Raw genomic sequence first — 22,368 nt, 5'->3', positions numbered from 1 at the left:
CATTCTGTAAAACAACTTTTTTGTCCCTGAAATTTTATTTCTAGTAGTATTAATTTTTTTTGAAAATTTCTAGAGGAAAATGGTACGTAAACAATAAAATATAACAGGGCATGCACAGAACTTTAGTAACTGGCATGCCTGGTGGTGTATTATGATGCACAAGATTGAATGCTTCCAGTTCTCAGGAAGAGATGTTACTAAAGAGTAGAACGCACATCCAGGAACTCCCTCCTCACCAAATATTTTTTCACAGGTTTTTTTTGTTTGTTTTATTCTGTATGATGCTGCAGTCTTCTTAGATTGGTGGTGAATTCTCACGGCTGTTTTTATACTTTTGAAATAATAATAATAATAATTAATAATAAAAATCCTAGCTCTTATATAGTGCTTTTCATGTATAGATCTCAATAGACTTTACAAAGGAGGTTGGAATCATTTTAAAAAAAAAACTTTAAAAGCTACTTTAGAAGCTCCACCCTCTCATGACAATAATAGTATAGCACAAGGATTTAAAAGCATTACAATTTTTTAAAGTGAAGCTTCATAGCTTCTAAAGTGGCTCTGAACAACAAGGGAGAATCCCGAGGGAGTTCATGATGGCCAGAGTGTAAAGGTAATTTAAGCTATCAAGTTCTGGTCTGTGCTATTATCATGGCCCCATGTATTCTGTGATTCTGCCATTGTTTAAAAGCTAATAGATTGCAGAATCTAGAGAAGGATAAATTACCACTGAGCCCTTGCTCTGCTGATTTGTTAATAAATCAAGTGTAAGTCTTTGTTCTTTTAAAAGAACAATGTATTGTCATGGCCAGTAGGGCACTGCTTAGCAGCTGACCTGGTATCTATTTCCTGTTCCAGTCTCTTAGACTCTTTTGTTAAGGCAGAATGCTCAACCCCTTGTGAGGAAAGGGGAGTGGTCTGCCTTATGCACATGGACTCTTCTGAATAACTATAGAGTAGTGTTGACAAAGTGCATAGAAAGTCTTGCCCATGCCTTGTTGTCCAGAAGGATAGTAATTTTGGGTGCCCTCACCCTGTGCTGTCTGGTTTCATGGTTTACTGTAGGCAGCATACACTGCCATCCAATTAACTCACCCTTCTGGAGGGCAGGAGGCAGCAGCCAGATTCTGGCACAGCTGGGACCAGAATTGCCAACTTTCTAATCGCACAAAACAGAACAGCCCCACCCCCTTCCCCCGCTCCTTCTCCGGGGCCCCGCCCCCCACTCGCTCCATCTCCCCTCCCTCCTTTGCTCACTCTCTCCCACCCTCACTCACTTTCACTGGCCTGGGGTTGGGGTTTGGGGTGCAAAAGGGGGGTGAGGGCTCGGGGTGGGGCAGAGATGAGGGGTTTGGGGTGTGGGAGAGGGCTTTGGGCTGGGGCAGGGGGTTGGGATGCGGGGGGGCATGGGCTCTGGATTGGGGGTATGGACTCCGGATGGGGCCTGAAATGAGGGGTTAAGGATACGGGACAGAGCTTCGGGCTGGGGCAAGGGTTGCGGTGCGGGAGAGGTGCGGGCTCTGGGGTGGGGTTGGGGATGAGGTGTTTGGTGTGCAGGAGGGGGCTCCAGGCTGGGGCCGAGGGGTTTTGAATGTGGAAGGGAATGTGGGCTCTGGCTGCGGGTGTGGGCTCTGAGGTCGGGCCAGGGATGAGGGGTTTCAGGTGCAGGATGGGGCTCAGGGCTGGGACAGGGGGTTGGGGTGGGGGAGGGGCTGCGGGGTTCCAGCGGCACTTACCTCGGCTCCCAGGAAGTGGTCGCCAGCCCCCTGCAGGCACCACCCCCGCAGCTCCCATTGGTCGCAGTTCCCGACCAATGGGAGCCGATGCTCAGGGCAGCGTGCGGAGCTCTCCTGGCCACCCATGCGCCATGGTGCTGCAGGAACCTGGAGGCTGCTTCTGGGCAGCGGAGCTAGGGCAGGTAGGGAGCCTGCATTAACCCCAGGCCCCACTGCGCCACCGACTGGACTTTTAACGGCCTGGTCAGCAGTGCCAACCGAAGCCGCCAGGGTCCCTTTTCAACCAGGCATTCCAGTCAAAAACTGGATGCCTGGCAACCCTAGTAGGGACACAGACAGGAAGTAAAATATCAGGTGCACAGTTGCAGGGATATGGTGAATTCTGTGACAAAAAAGTTGAATTCCATGGCAACTTGGGAAAGTGCCAAATTGCTCAGCCACAGAATTTCAAAGTGCCTCTGATTAAGATGATTGGGGCAGGTCACAATTCCCAGAGCTATTGCTTCATGTTCTCTGCAGATGCAGACAGATGACACTGGATTGGGTCTAAACTCGGTTCACATTTTTGAGATTTTTTCTGCAATAATAATGTCTAGAAACGCAACTGAAAATCAATCAGATTCTGGGACGCAATCCTGCAACAAGGGGGTGAATTCTGCAGCAAATTCTATGGACAAAAATTAAAATTGCCAAATACACAGGACCCTGGTTTTGCTGAGGATCTGAAAGGTCGGAGTTCAAGCCCACCTGATGATCCATATTGGGGGAAAATACTTATTTCAATACTTAGTCATGGAAGTCAATTACTCAATGCTTAGACATTGCAAAATGCTATTGTCAGTGGGGACATGGGTTGTGCACCAGTCTTATTTAATTTGATTGCAACTATTGTATACTCATTTCCACAGTGTTAACATTGCACTCACCCAATAAAGAAGACAAATAAATACCTTTTTTTTTTTCTTTTCCTAAAGCCGAACAACAACTTACCCTTATACAGAAACCCAGATGTATAGCCAAAACACCGGGGGGAATTACTTTGATACTCAAGGAGGTTCTGCACAAGTGACAACAGTGGTCTCATCTCATAGTATGGTGGGCTCTGGAGGGATTCAAATGGGTGTCACAGGAGGACAACTCATTAGCAGCTCTGGAGGGACCTATCTGATTGGCAATTCAATGGAAAATTCTGCTCATTCAGTGACTCATACAATGCGGGCCTCCCCAGCGACAGTAAGTATTCACAACTACATAAATTTTTAGAGCAAGTTTCCTGGTCCCTGTTGTGCTCTTTTATGACTATGTATGTTTCCTGTAACCGAAATAATGTGTTTGAAAAAATAAGTAATTTTGATCCCCATCCTGCAAACACTTATAAAGGTGCTTAACTTTGTGCATATGAAGAACTCCACTTAGTTCATTGTGCTGTTCATGTGGATAAAGTTGTGTGCATGCTTGAGTATTTGCAGGATCAGGGCCTTAAATTGTTGGACATATGTTTTTCTGCTTTCTGAAAAAGAAACAAAATATTACCTTGCAAGGAACACTTTGTTTATATAATTGAATTTTATAACTAATATCTTAACCCTACAGATATATGTAACTTCTTTGCATTCATTGCATTTTCTAAATCCAGTTTTGGTATTTATTTTGTATCATATCTCAAAATAGTCACCACTAATTCTGAATAGTTCCACTATATTAACTTTTAGTATTGTTCTGCTTGTGGTTAATTATTATTTATTATTTCTGGTCATTCCCAATTATTATTTAATATTTCTGGTAACTCCCAAAGACCCCAATCTTCTGAGGATCAGAGCCTCATTGTACTAGGTGTATTAAATATAGATACCAAGAAGCATTCTGTTACCACAGTGATGGGTGACCTTAACCTATAGAGACAAACAAGGCAAACATAGTCCTTTCCCTTAAGAACTTAGTCAGTCCTGATTCTAATTAAGAAAAATTGGTTTATATTTACTGTATCCTTGCTGAATAGCTCTAGTGTACATTTTTTACCTACTCCTTGAGGAGATTCTGCCCCGATTATGGACATTAGAAATTAAAGGACAAGTGAAATTATGGAAAGTGAAGTAGAAAGAGCAAACTGAAAAATGTCCTCAGGAGAAGAATAGCAAGATGGAGCATGACTAAATAGTATTTATATATTAGTGCAAAAAGTTACTAAAAAACTAAGGGATTTTAGTTTTGGAGACAGCTGAAATCTGTAAAAATCAACTAATAATATGTCAACATTTGAAGCTGCATGCATTTGAAATGATGAGCCCATTACTGTGGCATCAGATAATGCAAATGATCTTGTAAAATAACAATTAATTGCATTAATATAATCAAGGACTAAATGCAATCTGGGTTATTAAAAGTAAAAGGTGATATTTCCCGCTAACATTGAAACTGCCATCACTATATGGTATTGTAAATTCTTTTATTGAGGACTGTTATGAATGAAAAGAAAAAACGTAAAGAACTCTGAATCATAGCTTAAGTCATGTTATATTGGAAAATTAAGAGAACAGAGATTCAGCCTGCAGCAGCAGTTTTTATATGCATGTTTTTTGATCACTAAAGGAAAGGGATTATATGTTGCAGCATTTACAGTATTTTAATTTTAAAAGGTGGTTCTTAAAGGAGTATCACTGATAAATCAGATTTATTTAATTAAAAAATCTCTGATCATATATTTTTCCTTTTCATGGCTTTTATATAGAACATTTTGCATTAGTTCCTTCTATAGCCCAATTCAATGAAATTGAAGAAATTCTGCAGTTTTGGTCTTACAGCCAGTTTAGTATGCGTCCTAGGATTACAAAATAGGTGCAGAACTAGAGTAGTTTCCTATAGGCAAACGTGAAGAGAAGGGTCATCTCCACAACAGATGTTCCTAGAAAAAAAAATTAAATGGCAAATATTTTCTTGTGTTCTCTTAGCTATTATTAATGGCTTTACGTTTGAATAATAACGTCCCCTCTTTATAACCCAGTAGCAAGAAAGCTACCTGATCCTACCAGTACAGATAAAATCTTGTGTTTAATAGGATGATGCCATTCTGATGCTGTTCTGTTACCATATAAAATAATATGTCATAAGTTCAGCAGTCTGAAGTGACAGCAGAATAAAATAAGTGGAAAAGATGAGCTCAGCGGGGGCAAACTGTTGATTAAATGTAAACAGCAAACATAATTGAAAAAAATATTTCAGAAAAGTGAAGAATACTGGACTTGCATTGAAATCTGATATACTTGAAAATTTTTACTAGTCTGAAAGTCCCATGTTAAATTTTGCAACTGAAAACCAAATTAGAATTTTTTCCCAAATATGGAGAAGCATGTCTCTATATTTACAAAGGATTTTATAATATAATCTACAATTCAACAATTGTATTTGCCAGGTTAATTTTTGCTTTACATAAGACACATTGCCTTTGAAACAATGCGTCTTTTAAGAGCATAGACAGTTTAAAATGTGGTTTTTCCAGCAATTATAATTTTAACACATTAAGACAAGCAATATTTTTTCTATGTTTTGTGATCATTTTGAACAGAAACAATTGGCTTGCAAAATAAAATATATTTTTAAGGTAAATATCTATCTCAATTCCCCTGCTCTTGCTGTTTGTGTTTAAAAAAGTTGTCTTAAGCATATAGTGTGTTCCTGTGTACATTACCGTAGCAGGTTTGTTTTAGGAGTGCAGAAAAAATACTTTGTATTTGTAAAATTGCTCTTTTATCACTACAATAATATTTCTCCTCTTCCCCCATGTTCAGAAGGTACCTTGTATTTGTTTGAGTGTCTGGTTAAGGAAACTGAATAAATTGCAGATTCATTTCTTGCTGCTAAAATGTTAAGCAGGAAATTGCTAAATGGTGTATGAATTTTTTTTTATTACATTGGGCACTTGGTATATATGGGTTCAACTGATTACATACAAGCGTTTGACTGAAATGTAAAAGGTTCAGCTCAAACTGTTAATTGATCTGAAATACCTACTGAGTTTTAATTTTACTTGGAAGTTAATAATATACCAGCCAATCTTTAGCAATAAAGTACAGTGTTTTTATATGCATTGCCGACTCAAGCTCAGATAGCTAGAACTCATTTCACTTGTGACCCTCATCTTAATTGCATCATCATAACGCTTTTCTATACTTGTCTAAAGAATTCTTTTGAGTGATCTAAATAACGTGTATCAAAGCTGTTGGTCATTGTGATAAATATGCAGCAAAGTTTTTCAAGCCTTTTGAATGAATTTATATAATTTTCACAAGGAGACAAAGGAAATGTAAGCAACTAAAATTTTGCTTACTGCCATTTGTGTGCGCACATCATAACCGCTATCACTTTTGTCATATCTGTATCTAATTCTGTTTTGTCACTTGCACTAAGCAACTTTATTTGCTGTCATTCATCCCCATTAATCAAATCACAAAGCTTCTGTAGAAATTAACAGTTTAGTTTTATTAATAAAATTTTAGCTAGTCCTGATTTTTAAAAAAAGATTAGATAGATTGGTTTTGGTGTCAAAATATGACATTAAAGGGATGCTGTCAAGTTAAAAGTCAATTTTTAAAAAAAATAACCTGTGTTACTCACAGTACCTTAGATTATTAAAAGTGGGGGGGAAAATCTAAAAAAATCCAGTTTATTTTTCTTCAGATTTGCTATCTGTTTACTTATTGCGCTCTTCAACAAAAATAGACTATCATTGACAGTTTTTCTTTTATTTTTGTTCACATTCACTTTATGCTTCTTCTCATGTATCAGCATAATCTTGAGATGTATCATAATCATCATCCATCATGGCAAATCCCAAAGGATGTAGCCTTCTTGCAGATCTAGCTAAATCATTAAGGTGATCTGGCTGGATGTTCAGTTTATGTTCATATCATATCACACCATCAAAGCTTTTGGCAACCATGTGATCACCAGCTGTCTAGTGGCATTCCTTGGTACACACTTTGTTGGTTTTCTCCTGTAATGTTTGAGGACTGTTTAAATAAAATAAAATCATATTTTGTTTTGGATCATGAAAATATATTCATATTTGCTTTTGTAAAACTTTTACAAAACAAATATTGAGTCCACAATTCTTGACAGTGCCCTTCTCAGGTTACAGCAGGAATTCCGTTAATTACCAATTGTGAACTTTTCAGAATCTCTCTTTCATAAACATACTTGAGGGATACATTGGCATGCATGAGGAAAGTTTGTTAGAATTCATGTTACTCATTACATTTCCTCCATTGGCATTGCTTATTTCCATCAAACACTTAGCTATTCTGTTTAGCTGTAATAATTTGCATTTTCCTAGTTATTAAGAATAGTTTATTGTACTAAAAAACTTACGGCAGCCAGACCAGAGATGCAGCAGTAGTGTGTGATGCTGATATGAGGGTAGGCCAAGTTCAGTTGAGATTAATAACATAGTAAAATTGGTACATTTGGTTTGAGTGTTTGGACAGGTCAAGAAAAGACTCCAGTTGCATTGTTGCAGAACTCTCTTCCTGTTACTGGTTGATTGTTATGCTGGTATTTACAATGATATTGAAGAAGGCTGCATGTTCCATCCAAGGTGGTGGATGAATGAGGTAGGAGTTGCTGAGGGCTGCAGAGGTTCAGTAAAGACAAGAAAGTAATAGGAATATCAACAGCCTCTAAATTATAGAACCTGAATCTCCAGACAGTCTCCCCATACTCAAATACATATGCACTGTCCCCGTGATAAAAGAGAATTATTTTACAAATATTTTTCTGATGTCAAAACTTAAAAAACAATTTATTTAACTACTTAACAGTAAGTGTGTTGCAATGCCTGTTAGCCAATGAGAGGCTCCCGTTTGTCAGTCCTGCTGCTTCTAACAAGTTTTGGGATTGATCAGCAAGTAATGTGGTGCCATGCATAAAAGGCATCACCAAGCGCAAGCAGTCTTCCACTCACACTGCTGGAACGTTTTTTGTAGTGTAGATCCTTTAGTTCAATCAGAAAGTACATAAAATTAAAACAAAGCAAATAACTAAAAATATTTTGAATCCCCATACTTATTATTTATTGTTTCTGGAATCACAGTGTGCTAGGCACTCTCCAAACATAAAAGGAGGCATGGTTCATATCTGAAAGAGCTTATGCTCCTTATTTAAAAAACAAAACAACAAAACCACACCAGCTAGGCATCTGAGGGTAGGAGAAAGGGTATTAACAAACAAAGAAGGTGGCCCAATGGTAGTAATACACCATGTTAATGGCACAATTAGAATTATTTAAAAAAAATATAAACTTATAAAGTGTCATAGTTTTATTTTATTCTGGGATGGTTGTGTTTTGGGTGATGGTTTGGGATCAGTTTTAATGTATCCAAACAATTCAGCCATTCCTAGGTGAAATAACTTTTTTTTTTTTTTAAGTTGGCAGTTTATAGCTGTACAGACTAGGGGAAGGCAAACTGATTCAGATAAAATATTTTGTCACAGCTTTTTTGGAGTGTTTTTATAGCCTGAACTGAACTTATTTCCTTTCTCGCTTCTGATTTCTCTATGGGACTGAACCCAGCAGGGCTTAAATTCTGGGAGATAATGACATTTCCCTTTGGGATTGAGGCATACACAAAGCCAGATCTACAAGTCCCTATGTGAGAGCTTGAAGATTTGTGTTTCTGAGTGTAGTGTACTCTTGGATATATTAGCCACAAACTGTGAAAAAGCCAACAGCAGTGAAACCCAATGGAGAGTTTAGGGTCTTTCTGCAGAAGAAGGGAGAGAAAGAACTGGCACACTCAATAGATTGCTTAATGGAGGATTTGGGGGGAGTGATGAGCTGGCCACCCTTTTAGGATGCCAGTAAAGGAGAGTAGATAGCCACTAGTCCTCTTCCCAGAAGACTGGATTATGTCAGGTGGGAAGCTTAGGCCTATTGGGGAATGTTGTCTGGTTGGAGAGGAGAAGCTAAACGTTTGAATGAGTTTTCGAAAAAAAACTTAACTTTTTAGATGCTTATCTAAACCCCAAACATTCTGGATATTCACTCATGCCTAATATGTTAAGTATGTACATGCCTTATATAAAAAATGATAATATAACAAAGTTTATATTAATCGGTCAATATGTATATTCTTTTGTGGTTTCAGACATATTAAGGATGTGCAGTTGCACCAGGTTTTCTGTCCAGTAGCAATTATAAACTTTTGATTGTGATTGATCCTGCTTATTTTTTTGAATTGAATTGATCAATTTTAAGAAAAATCATAGGTTTTTAAGGCTTATTTATATTTTATTTTAAAGTAGACACTCAGCGAAGACTCCAGAGACAATCTTCTTCAGAGAAGATTTTTTAATTTATTTTTATAATTTGTATTTCTTTTGAGGGTATATTTAAAAAGCTTTTGGTATACCATGCTTAGAATAATTCCTTCTCTCCAGCTTCCATTTCTTTTTTGTCTGCTTAGCAAAATTCATTATAATCTGTTAAAGGCTCCACTACTGCTGTGGAGAATCCTGACAGAATTTCTCAAGTTTAATTTTTCTGTCTGTTCAAGTCTGGGCTGTTCTCTCTTGAGATGATCACTGCTGCTTCAGGCCTCTTTGATCCCAGGTCAGCCTGTCAGCCTAACTCACCTCACTAGCACCACTTCCTTTTCAAAGAACAGTTGATGTATATTTTGTGCTTTAAAGGAGACAATTTCACAAAGATAAAAAAAATTGAGCCAGATTAGCTGGGAGGAATAATGTAATCAGGAAACTGTGAATGATGATTGGTAATTCTTTAAGAACACTTTACTACATACCCCAAAAGCCAGAATCAAGGAAGAAGGCCATATTGACTTACAAAAACCTAGCCTGGTTTAGAAGGGGTGTGAAAACAGCTATATTTTTTTTTTTAATATATAACCAATGGACGAAAGGGGAAGTTCTTAGTAATGAATATAAATCAGAAGCTAGGAATTATAGAAAATTGATAAGGGAAGCAAAGGGACAGAAGGAGGAATTTATGGACAGCAGCATTAAGGACAGTAAGAAGGAATTTTTAAAAAGTATATTAGGAACAAAAAGAATCCTAACAATGGTATTGGTCTAGTGGAAATGGTAGAATTACCAAATATCAATAATGATGCAGAAAAGGCAAAAGTGTTCAATAAACATTTGTTCTGTATTTGGGGGAAAAAACAGATGATGTAGTCAAATTCATTCCACTAGTATCTCAAGAGGCTGTTAAACAGCAGCTACTGAAGTTAGACATTTTAAACTCAGCAGATTCAGATAACTTGCATCCAAGAGTTTTAAAAGAGCTAGCTGAAGAGCTTGCTGGATCGTTAATATTGATTTTCAATATGTCGTGGAACACCGGGGAAGTATTAGAAGAAAGCTAATGCTGTGCTAACTGATAGGTCTGACAATGTAATCATCGAATGGGTGTGTTTCTGGTGGCATCTTGCAGGGATCGATTCTTGGCCCTACGCTGTTTTACACTTTTATTAATGACCTGGAAGAAAACATAAAATCATCATTGATAAAGTTTGCAGATTACACAAAAATAGTGGGAGTGATAAATAATTAAGAGGATACAGAAAAATCTGGATGGCTTGGTACATTGCGCACAAGCAAACTGTGCATTTTAATATGGGTAAATGTATACATCTAGGAACAAAGAATATAGGCCATACTTACAGGATGGGGGACTTATTCCTGGGAAGCAGTGACTCTGAAAAAGATTTAGGGGTCATGCTGTAAAATGAGCTGAACATGAGCTCCCAGTGCGATGCTGTGACCAAAAGGGCTAATACGCTCCTTAGCCGAATAAACAAAGGGCATCTTGAGTAGGAGTAACAAGATTATTTTACCTCTGTAATTTGGCACTGGTGCAACTGCTGCTGGAAAACTGTGTCTAGTTCTGGTGTCCACAATTCAAGAAGTATGTTGATAAAGGAGAGGGTTCAGAGAAGAGTTACGAGAATGATTAAAAGATTAGAAAATATGCTTTATAATAATAGGTTCAAGGAACTCAATCTGTTTATTTTAACACGGAGAAGGTTAAGGAGTGACTTGATTACAATCTATGATTACCTACATTGGGAATAAATATTTAATAATGGGCTCTTCAGTCTATCAGAGAAAAGTTTAACAAGAGCCAATGACTGGAAGTTAAAACTAGACAAATTCAGCCTGGAAATAAGATGTACATGTTTAACAATGAGAGCAAATCATCATTTAACCAAGTGTCATGATGGATTCTCCATGACAGATCATTTTTAAATCAAGAGTGGATGTTTTTCTAAAAGATCTGCTCTAGGAATTATTTTAGGGAAGCTCCGTGGCCTCTGTTATACAGGAGGTCAGACTAGATGATTACAATGGTTCCCTTCTGGCGTTGGAATCTACGTATCTATGAAATACTCTAACTCAACCAGAAGTCACAGGCTTGATGCAGGAATTATGTGGTGAAACTCTATGACCTGTGTTATGTAGGAGGTCAGACTAGATTATCATAATTTAGCAAAAAAAAATTGTTCTTTAGCCTTGTCAAAATTATGTCATTTATTTTGTAATCAGACATTCTTTTCAACACTTTACCTGAATAAAAAGGGCTTGCATTTCTAAAACAAAAACAACTGTCCGAAAGAGAAATGTAATGTTCAAGATTAAGAAAAGTACCTTTTTAATTAATGTTGCAATAAAATTATTACTGTAACAAGGGAGAAGTTAAATTTGCATGTGTGCTAGTAAAGTCTAATACATGACATCTGAAATCTTTTTTATTTCAGTTCATATGTGTATTGATGAACCCTACTGATGCTTGTAAATTAGACTGGAAAATCTGTGGGTAGTATGGTAATAAGGCAATGTGCGGGGGGGGAGAGGACTCAATAAAAATTGTCTATCGGGAAAAAGATAAGTGTCTTTAAACTTACAGTTAGTTTTGAATATGCCATGTTTTTGTTTTTTCCATTTTACAAGACTAATTCATTTCTTGCTATTTTTACTGCACACTGAGTGAACATGATTATCTGTCCTCTTACTGAACTCTAAAAAAGGGTGTGGGTGTGGGAAGGTGTTTCCATGAAAGCTTTTCTATTTTACATCTCATTGCCTCTGTCATTTCCAATGTTTTTTCTCTGCCGTAGCCACAGTTACACTTAATACAGAACTACAATTACCCTGTAATTTTACTCAATAACACTACTACAGAAGCAGCCAAAAGTGACATTAAGATCCAAAGTTATGAAAAAAAGACTGGGTGGGGGTCTTTACACATATGCATTAGGAATAATACTGCTGTATGTTTAAGGGGTGATATATAATGATAATTTTCATCTTAAAAGGTAAAATTATTCTGAATAAATTAGAATATTTTCTCAGAGCTGAAACCTGCACTATGTGCACACCCAAAACTTCCATCAACTTTCCTGAGATCTTTGGATGTGTAAAAAATGCTATGTCAGGGAAGAAGGCTAAAATCCAGCCACCACTGAATCTAATGGCTAAACTCCCATTGAATTCAGAGCATGTAGGAGTTCACTCTAGGTGTTTGGGAGCACAAAGAGAAAAAATGTTGCCTTGAGTTCATATCTCTGTCTTCAAACTATGCAAGGGGTTTTCTCATATCCTTGGGAAAAACTCTTCAGGACCCTGGGTGTGGGTTGTATTTCCCCACCCCACCCTCTGCGTTTGGTTAAAGATACTGAATGTTCAGAAGGTTTTTATATTTGCATTGTGACTTAGAAATAAATTTTGTGCTTGTTTTATTTCTTGAGCAGAGAGGAGGGTGAATTGAATTTTCTGAGGGCCTGATCCTTCAGTGTGTATAAAAGCAAAATGCCTCCCAAAGTTACTGGGAGTTTTGCTTTCACAGGGACTCCAGAATCAGGCAGTTAATAGAATTTGTTCAATAACCTGGACTGAAGTTTAAGCAATTCCTGTTGAACTTTAAGCAATCTATCAAAGTTTCTCTTGTCAGCCTTTTATTACTATCTTGTCTTGAGCCCTTTTTTTAATGACATCTATTATCAGATTGAAATGGCGATTGAGACACTGCAAAAGTCTGATGGTCTGTCCACTCACAGAAGCTCTCTTCTCAACAGCCATGTAAGTTGCCTCTTCTTCATGTAAACTAATCTCCTGCTTTGTCTGCATGCTTAATCTATCTCTAAATGCCTGTTTGGTTTTATTGCTATTTTATTTTATTTTGTTTTTTTGGCCTCTTAATCTTCCTTTCTCAGGCACTTGTAATCTTATACAGCATCTCCCATGGCTATGTTTTGTCAGGTGAAATGTCACTAAATACATATATATTATTGAGTTAGTTTCTTAGGTTCTGCATTATGTCCACAGGTGTTACCACATTCTGAGTTTCACAATAATGTAATTGTGAAAATAATCATTGAAAAATTCTTAATTATCTAGGGGGTTGGTATTTGAGATAAAATTAGCCTCTAAAAAGAATCTGGGCACTGTATAATAATTTTTTGGGGGTGGAGCATGCAGCATGAGTATGTAATATCTTTTGGATTATTTTAGAGAATGGCATTACTTTATTCTGAATAATGAATTTATTGAAAATGACAAAAGAATGCTGAAGGTCCATAAAGTGGTGTTGGTATTTCTGTTAAATGACTTATACAAGATGTTGCCTCCATGGGCTGAAAAAATGAAAACAATTGATTACTCTGAAAGCTGGAGATATGTTTTGCTCTTTGTGCCTCTTTATTTGGTCTGAATTTACAAATCCTAAAAAAAAAGAATCTTCAGTAAGAATAACTTTTGCCTAAGGTGGGTGTTCGTATAAAAACAGCATTTTAAAATATAGTGGTAAAGATATTAAATGTAACTTTTGTATAGAGAGGGAAAAGGGCCCAAAGCTTAATCTCCAATTTACTGTATAAATTATAAAATGAATTGCCAGCCCAAGTTTTTCCAGAAATATCTTTCCAGCTGGTAAAAGTTGCTTTATTTAAATTATATTATTTGGCATTTGTATATGTTCCCTCCTTATCACATATTAAGGCTACTAATCAAAACTGATTCTTATTCTCTGATCACACTTTTTTATTCTTCTACCAAAAAAATGGAGAATAGGAAACTAAATCTCAATTTCAAAAGTTTATTTTTGTACTATCAATTGGTTTCATGACAGTAGACACAATAATTTAGAAATCAAACCAAAGCAATTATACATTTTGTTCTGAAAATGTCCCATATTCGGAACCTGAAAAACCAATAACTTTGTGTGAAAGTTTCCCATCATGATGGCAAGAAACAATAAGGGATTGATTCTAAAACACGTGAAAGAGAAAATAACTTTAGAAACTGCTAAAATTGTGGGAAGAGAGATTGAATAGCATCAATGTGATTAAGACTTTTAAATTCTATCTTGGATGTTAAAAAGAAATGTTGTTTTGAAGATAGAAGGCTGCCTAGAAATTGCATTATCAGGGTTAATTAGATACCATTCTGAAGAGATCATAACCTTGGCAAAGGGCCAAAGCATGTTAAAACTGGAGATACAGAGAGCTGTTACTTTGTCTTGAATCCCATATGGAAGCACACAATCGTTAACATCATATCTAAGAAGAGCTAGATGATAGGCTGTTTACCTTGGGTAACTTTATTCCATTATTTACATATAGACGTATATAGTTATATGCACTATTTACAAATACCTTTCTGCTAATAATATTTACATGTACCCATTATACTATGTCACAACTTTTCTCTTTTGTTCCTTTAATTTGGGCTTTATTTCAAATTTTAATAAAAGATCAGTATGTAATCAGGATAGGGCTCTGTCTTTGATTCTGTATAGGACACACAAACATATTTCTTTGACATGATAGTCTTGACAGCCCCAATCACCCATATAAGAAGTTGACAGAAAATGGTTGAATTTATTTTATAGTTTGCCTATTTTTCAAACTGTATTTATTTTGACTTCTGACTCAAATTGGTGTAACATGGAAGAAATATAATATGTTTTTTTGTTTTCTCCCTATTTCTCAAACTACCCTTCATTTTGATTTCCAGAGGTCTGAACCAAAGCGCATTAAGTCAAAGTAGAGACACTTCTGATATAAATGGGCTTTAGATCAGGCCTGAAAAGCTGTGTATTTCATTAGAATTACCTTTTACATTACAAATGTTCTATTCATCCATGACAAAAATTTAAACTCTCAAAAATAATAGTCTGCTGACTTGGCTTTCTATGGTACTATACCTCCATTGTTAGCCGTCCTGGAGTGTGGTTGCCTTTATTGATGCTTGCTCATTTTTCATTTCTCCTCTACTTTTTTCTTTTTCTGATTTCTTTGTGCATGAGGTTGACTTGACTAATCAATTTATAATTGAATGTTGTATAAACATCGGAGTTTTAGTGAAGCCGGAGTCAATTTGCCAGTTTTTACCGTGTAAACACTTCATACTTATCCATCCTTAAATGCTACTAATACTGTTAGTCAACAAGCTAGTATTCAAATCCTGAACAGCTCAGATGTAGAATTCTTATTCTGCATTGAAGAAATATGTTTACAATAGCTGTATAATGTTTGTAGATTATTTTCCTTTTAAAATTACATACAGCCTTGGGCACTCTTCTTTCCAGCAATCTAGCAAATAATCACTTGATGCCTTTTGCCACTGAAATACATCCACCCTAGAGCAAAAATCCTTGTTCTATGCTTATCTTGGATTATGCTGTGCCAACATTGGCTAATGTAAGTTATAGTTGAAGTAATATCTGTCAAGAATTCAGATCATTAGTAAAGTGCACTTAAAATGAATCCTAATAGGTTATAATCCATCTGGAAAAAAAACCCCAACTGTTACATTTAGAAGTTAATTGGGAAATGCATTTTTTGTTTGTTTGTCAATCAGTATTTCCCTTTGGGAAAAATAAGAATAGTTCACCCTTCTTAATCTATCCTGATTAACGGAGATTAAATGCAAAGGTTGAAAGATGTAATTATCTTGGTTTCTAGCCTCAGATATGCTTATGTCAGTTCATTAGTGAAATAAGTTGTGTTTTTTTAAATAAACCAAGGTAAAGGTTAAAGTTTCTAGTGATATTTTTTTTCATAGGCTTTATATCAGAATGGTAAACAACCAATTTAAAAGACATTTGTGAACACTATGACTCAGTATTTTTTTAAATAATGATTTTAGATCTACCAGCTGAAATAAGGATGATAAACTGCTCTGTTTTATTAGATTCTATTTAAAGTGCAAAATTGTCTAAAAGTCTGGCTAACAGCTCTACATCGTGGAACCATTTAAGTACGTCAAACACAGAGACATTTCTTCTTGTGGGTATTTGCCTACCTGTCATTCGTATTACCTGCTAGCAAGTTAAAACAATAGAAGCCATCTCAGCTCATATTTTAGAACATAAACTAAAGAATTACAATTTTGTTTTCTATTTTGTTCTCCATGGAAAAGGAGAACATGAAGATAGCCTCTAAAAGGTCTTGGGTGAATTGTTGTTCTCGTTGCACTTGGCAAAGTGCACATGACTCTGATTGAAATGGAGGTGAGAGTCCAGTACATTAATTATACCTCTAGATTTTAGTGAGTACTAATGTAAGAGTGACTGTAGAGTGGGGGCAGGATCTAAGAATGTTCTATTTTAGGAGTACAGAATTAAATTTTTTCACATTAAAATATTTAAGATCTGTGTCTTAAGTGATTATGTTCAACATTAGCAAAAGTTTTCTCTTCCTTATCATTGAAAAGTTTGTGTTACCACTCTTTATTAGTAAATGAATGCGACAGACTACAGTATTATCAAGTAAACTGATCTTTTTGCTGCTGTTAAGAACATATATTTTACTCATGTTTTGCCTTGATACTTTACATTAAAATTTGTTACACATTTCTGTTGAGAACTAATGCATCAGAACAAAATTTTGTTGCATTGGTTGAAATCATTTTAAACATACCTGGTTTGGAGTTTCATTGGAAACTCAAAACTGAGCCCAGATTTTTTGTAAAATCCATTAACCTGACTGATTTAAAGATTCACACTGAAATCATGCTCTTGGCTTTGACATCAAAACTGGTGAAACTTGGCAATTTCAGCTGCTTTCCTGTTTACATTTTTGGGCTCATTCAAACCCAAAACTCAAAGGAAAATTCTGGGGGATACAAATCTGTGGTATGGTAAGCCAAATGAAAGATTATCAGAACCCTAGAAAACTGAAACCACAGACTTTCACACAATTTAAGTATAACCATCATAGCACAAAATAGGAGTATTTTGTGCTATCATTTTTCTACTCAGTTAAAGCTGGTGGGAAGATTGGAGTGAAACTGACACAGGCAGTCGACCTTGTTAAAGTGCTTTTTCTTAGTTTGTTTTCTCATCTGTTAGTGGCAGTTTATATTATATATGTTGTAAGTATTCCCAAAAAGATACCATTTGTGCCTCTTACTATAGAGCCACTGAAGTACTCAGCATGTAAGTGTTTTTCTGCCAGCTTCCAAAATTACCCACCAAAGTTCTAAATTAAATGACCTGGAGAGAGAGTTTTTATAGGACTCAGTCCTGTTCCCACTTAAGTTAATGACAAAATTCCATTTGGCTTCAGTGGAAGCAGAATTGGGCCCATAATCTGTAATAGTTGTATTAGTTCATTTCAGCACCACCTAGATTGCTCCTTGCCTTGTGTTTGTTTTTTGGTTCTTTATTTATGGTTAAAAAATAAAAGAATAAATCTTGTTCAATTAAATAGTGTAACTGATCTGAGTGCCTGGGGAAGCGAAACAACTCTCTGCAATACATTAGTCTAATAATGCAGATGGATTAAATGACTCTCCATGAGTCCAACAAGCAGTTTCCTTTCTGTGGTTGTTTAAATACATTTATGATTGGTTAAATTCCCTAAAGTACTAACAATTTGTCTCCAAAGCCTAGATCAATGTACAGAAAATTAATGTGTGGTACTGGACTCTTGAATACTTTAAGAAATGGGAACTATCTGAGGTCACAAGTGTTATGAGTTCTGCTATTTCCATGTATTTCTGAAAGACTCAAAGACACCATCGTATATCTAACACCTCTAAAGAGGACTGCCTTCACTTGAAGAAAAAAGTCACCATTGAATAGACATTAAAAGCAATCTCAAAATGTACTAAGAAGCTTTGTATTGTACAGCTATGTTAATAATAGCCTAAAACGTTTATTGTGAAATTATCTGAATTTACTTTTCTTCACTGTCTCCTATTTGAAATAGCTCCAGTGGCTTTTAGACAACTATGAAACAGCAGAAGGAGTCAGTCTCCCCAGAAGTACGCTTTACAATCATTACTTACGACACTGTCAGGAGCACAAGTTGGACCCAGTCAATGCTGCCTCCTTTGGAAAACTCATAAGGTCAATTTTCATGGGGCTACGGACCAGGAGACTAGGAACCAGGTCTGTGTAAAACAATCAGATCTTAGATTATAGCATAGAGAGAGTGTAGGAATCATTGTGATCATGAACCTTGTACATGATACACTAAACAAGCTGAAAGAAAACATTTCTTAAATGTTAAAATGTTTGTCTATAAATTTCTCATGTAATGTCAAACTGTGTCAAGTTGTTACAGAAATCCATTACATTTCTCCTTGTCCTGAAATCACTTATTAATTTTGAAACATACACAACAGATTTGTAGCAATACAAATATAATATAGGCTGTTGGTTGTAAACTATGCATCAGATGGAGAATAATTACTATATTTCTTATGAGTTAAAAACCTGGTTATATTTGTTTTTTATTTTTCATCCACTACTTAATTTAAGTATATGCTGAGCACAAAGTGGTGGTTGATCATTACATATAAGACAATAGGGGTGTTCTGCCTTTCCATATAAGAATAAATTAATGATCTTAATGTAGATCAGAATTTTTATCAACTGATTTTTTTGTTTGTGTTATAAGGGACTGTTATTTAATGCTGCCATGATTCTACAGCTTAATTACAAAATAGCTTCAATTCCTTATTTATAAATTGTCATTACTGTTTTTATTTCATGCAGTGATATTTCAGTGTGGTATGATAAGTAAATATGAGGGACACTAAGTGTAAAAATAGAGGAGTTTTTTCTTGTATGTTTACCCAGTGTAGTGGGCTATGCTTAAAGCCTTATAGCAGATTCCATTCACTCATTCACAGCTTTTCCAAACACTTACCTCTTAGACGGAAATGTTCCATGCTTGTTCTGTCTGAAGGAAAAGTAATTATTATTAATGTTTTGTAAATGTGAGCCTTTAGGGGCCCTTTAGCCATGTTTGCTTTAAAGGAGAGTAAGGGAACAAAGATTTCTAATCACAGTTTTTTTTTAAACAGGGAGCTAACAAAATTGGTGAGTTTTGAAATTTGAAACTTGTCCGTTATTTGCTTTGAAAAAAGAAATAATTTTGATTCAACCAATAAATGAGAATTTGAAAATAGTGTATAGAGCAAGACCGATAGAAAATGTGTTTAAATCTTTTAAGTGTATAAAGATGCACACTTACACATGTTGCTGGCAAGTTCCACAGAGCTGAATAGTTCAAGATCTTTTCCATTTCTTGTTTCCTTGTCCAGTCCTTCCAGATACCAGGACAGCAGCAGCATGTTGTCAGTGGTATCAAAGGCTGCTGACAGAACTAATAAAACTTACACGTACATCTGACCTTTTTTCCCCTATTACCAAAAGGAATTTGTCAATCAAGTATTTTTCTACACCATATCCAGGCCTAAAAGAAAATTGAAAATAAATTGGGAAATTAAAAAAAGATCCATATATCACTACAATCTTCTAATAATCTTCAATCTTCTCCACTATTAAAAGGGTTCAAGATAAGGTAGTAATTGGCACTGTTGTCAGGTGGCAGTTTCTTGAGCAAAGACATAATCACAACTTATTTAAGGATGGCATGAGGAGCCTGGTCCATTTTGTCCGTTGCACTCTATACCTTCCCAGCACATCCATTTGTCTCATTTATATTTTGCTACTGATCCAGTGGATGCCTCTGATTGGTGCACTATTGTCACTTTTGTCTGTAAAATACAAGTGGCAAACTCCTTGTGTCAAGCTATGCTCAAAATGTTTCCTGAGAGGGACCATTTGCATTATTGCTGCACAGAACAGTTTGTCTGGTCATATCTATGTTGGTCCAGTAACTGATGAGAGTTTCTTAGCTTTAGCCACAGTTACAACAGAGATGTCTACTATTAGCTGTATCAGAAAGAGCTCTCCACCTCTATGCTCTAGTGTCTACCATTGTTGTTTTGTAGGTCACAGGTGGCAGTTGGACAGAGTGAAAGAAGGGAATATGTAGGGGCAGTTGTGTTGGTCATTTATGGTAGAAGATTATCATCATGTCATGCTAAGATATTGACAGTGTCCAGCCGTTGATCATTATTTTCTTAAGCGTTCTGAAATCTTACTTCATCCATCAGTTTGTATCCAGTCTAATAAACCTCAATATGGGCCAAAAGATGTTATCCTTTTTTTTAAATAAGGAGAAAAAAACTAGTTCCATAGGTTTAAAAACACATTAAAATGTTGTTTATACTTAAAATGTTTTTCTACAAAGGCCCCAGTCCTGCATTTGACTATACACAGGCAGACCACTGCCCCTGTGCTCAGCCCCACTGAAGGCAATAGGGCTCCATACAGGTGCAGGGGTCCATGTGTGCTTAAAAAGTTTGAAGTCTGGGACCAAAATTATTACAGACTGGAAAGCCTGAAGTCTCTAGGAGCATTGGTGTCTTTAATATTGTTGGCCTTGCTCAACCTAAGCCACTGAACGCTGCAAAAATTCTAACAACGTTTGATTAAGGGTTGCTCCTGTTTGTGCTACTATATATCAGTTAATTTTAAACACATATGTGTGTGTACATGTGCGCTGGTGTGTGTGTGTGCATGGGTATATTCAAGTACATTGAGCTTACACATGCCCAGGGAGAGATTATGACACACTTATTCACCCTGAGTAATACGTTACTTCACAAATAGTCCCATTGAAGTCAGTTGGACTACACATGGTATAAGGTACTATTCGTCATAAGTACAGGTATCACAGCCTGGTCCATGATGATTTATTGATTATTTTAAAGCCCCTTTTTGCCTGTCTGTAATCTGTTCCCATAGAAACAGGGACAGCATCTTGCAGCCTTCATCAGGATTGTTAGAAAACTTGTAACTTTCAGTAGCTCCAGGTAAGCCCTGCCAGTTCAGTTTTAACAGCACACAGCATTTAGGATATTGTAGAATCCATACACATACTCTTTTTTCCATTGTATATAGTTCAATAGATACTGCTATAAAGCCATCACTGAAATAGTTGGTAAATTCTTATAAATTTCAGGAATTGCCACTGTAGGCACAGCAAAGTGTCTCTTTGTGATTTCATAGATCTTATATAAAACTAAACTAAAGAGCCATATAAACCAAGCAGCAGAGAGCTAATACTTCTTAGCTCTGGCAGTATTAGATACGCAATGCCATCACTTCAGAAGGGTGGTGAGGTCATAGATCCTGCCCACCACTGTTCATTAGCTGCTATTTCATATCCTCCATGAGAAGAAGACCCCCCCCCCGGCAATCACTTTAAAAACATTAAAAGCTTCAGTTTACTTCTTAAATTCTTTAAAACAAGGCTTCTAATGTAGCACTTATGTTTCCTTCTTCAAGTGGAGGGAGGTCATCCAGTATATGGAGTCTTGCTCAGGACACTAAATTCTTGTAGTATTTTCCTAGGAGATGACCAAAGTTTTCAGCCAACAAAAGTGCATATAACCCTAACTAATCTAATGGCAGGGTAACAGAAACTTGGTTATAGTGGTGCAAACCCAGAAAAGGAATGCATATGCCACACCAGCTCTTTATTACTGGCATAGCAGGAATGAGAGGGTATGACTGCAGAAAAGCAGATGTGACTGGGACATTTCCTACACAACAATTATCCTCAGATATTTTTTTCATCCATAGTTGCCATTGAAAGCCAACAAAAGTTAGAAGACACCTAAGGCTGAAACAGCCATCTATAAAGCAACACCAAGATCAGGGCAGTACAAAGGGGAGTTCTAACTTATCTTAGCACACCATCTGCTGCCTTGCACTCTTTGTATTATGGCTGCACTCAAAGCCATATCAAATGGCCCTATATAGTAACGGTCTACAAAAACTTTAAAAAGTCCTTGCTTTTGTCTCTGGAAGGAAGAAAACTGAAAGAACACTGATACTGAACTTATTATATTTAGTGCTATGCAAAAGTACAAGTACTGATATTCTCTCTAATGTTTGCATATGGAACAACTGATATTTTCCTCAGTATTTACAAACTAATAATAACTAAATAATTGTTCTGTTGCTGTCCAAAATTGTGAATTTGCCTCAGGTAGAAATTCCCATTTCCACAACATTTTTTTTCTCTTCCTGTCATCGATGGCAGTTTTTTGCAGAGTTCTGATTTATAACTCAAGCCTTACCATCTGAAAAATATATTGTTGAAGAATGCTTACAAAATATTTTTCAAAATCAGTAATGACAGGATTTCACTGTTGTTTTATTCACATGAACAATATGTTTTCCTATTTTTGTTCTGTTTCAGAAATTGTGTGATTTCAAGTCTCTATATTAAAAATATCATGCTATGCTTAA

At 36.2% G+C, this 22,368-nt stretch overlaps 1 protein-coding gene across 3 annotated transcripts in view; it reads left to right on the top strand.

Annotated features, from left to right (window-relative positions):
* The window catches only part of RFX3 (regulatory factor X3), a 228,589-nt gene that overhangs the window by 160,043 nt on the left and 46,178 nt on the right, over nucleotides 1–22,368 (top strand). For 2 of the 3 annotated variants that reach the window (XM_074953305.1, XM_074953306.1), the window contains exons 4-6: nucleotides 2,711–2,969; nucleotides 12,753–12,827; nucleotides 17,963–18,144. In XM_074953305.1, the coding sequence (XP_074809406.1) occupies nucleotides 2,711–2,969; nucleotides 12,753–12,827; nucleotides 17,963–18,144 (516 nt within the window). The remainder of the gene's footprint in view (nucleotides 1–2,710; nucleotides 2,970–12,752; nucleotides 12,828–17,962; nucleotides 18,145–22,368) is intronic. The other variant, XM_074953307.1, reaches the window with a different exon arrangement.

Source organism: Natator depressus, chromosome 5, assembly GCF_965152275.1.
Source record: "Natator depressus isolate rNatDep1 chromosome 5, rNatDep2.hap1, whole genome shotgun sequence".
NCBI lineage: Eukaryota > Metazoa > Chordata > Testudines > Cheloniidae > Natator > Natator depressus.
Note: the sequence above shows the minus strand (reverse complement) of the source record. Positions and strands in the feature narration are given on the sequence as shown.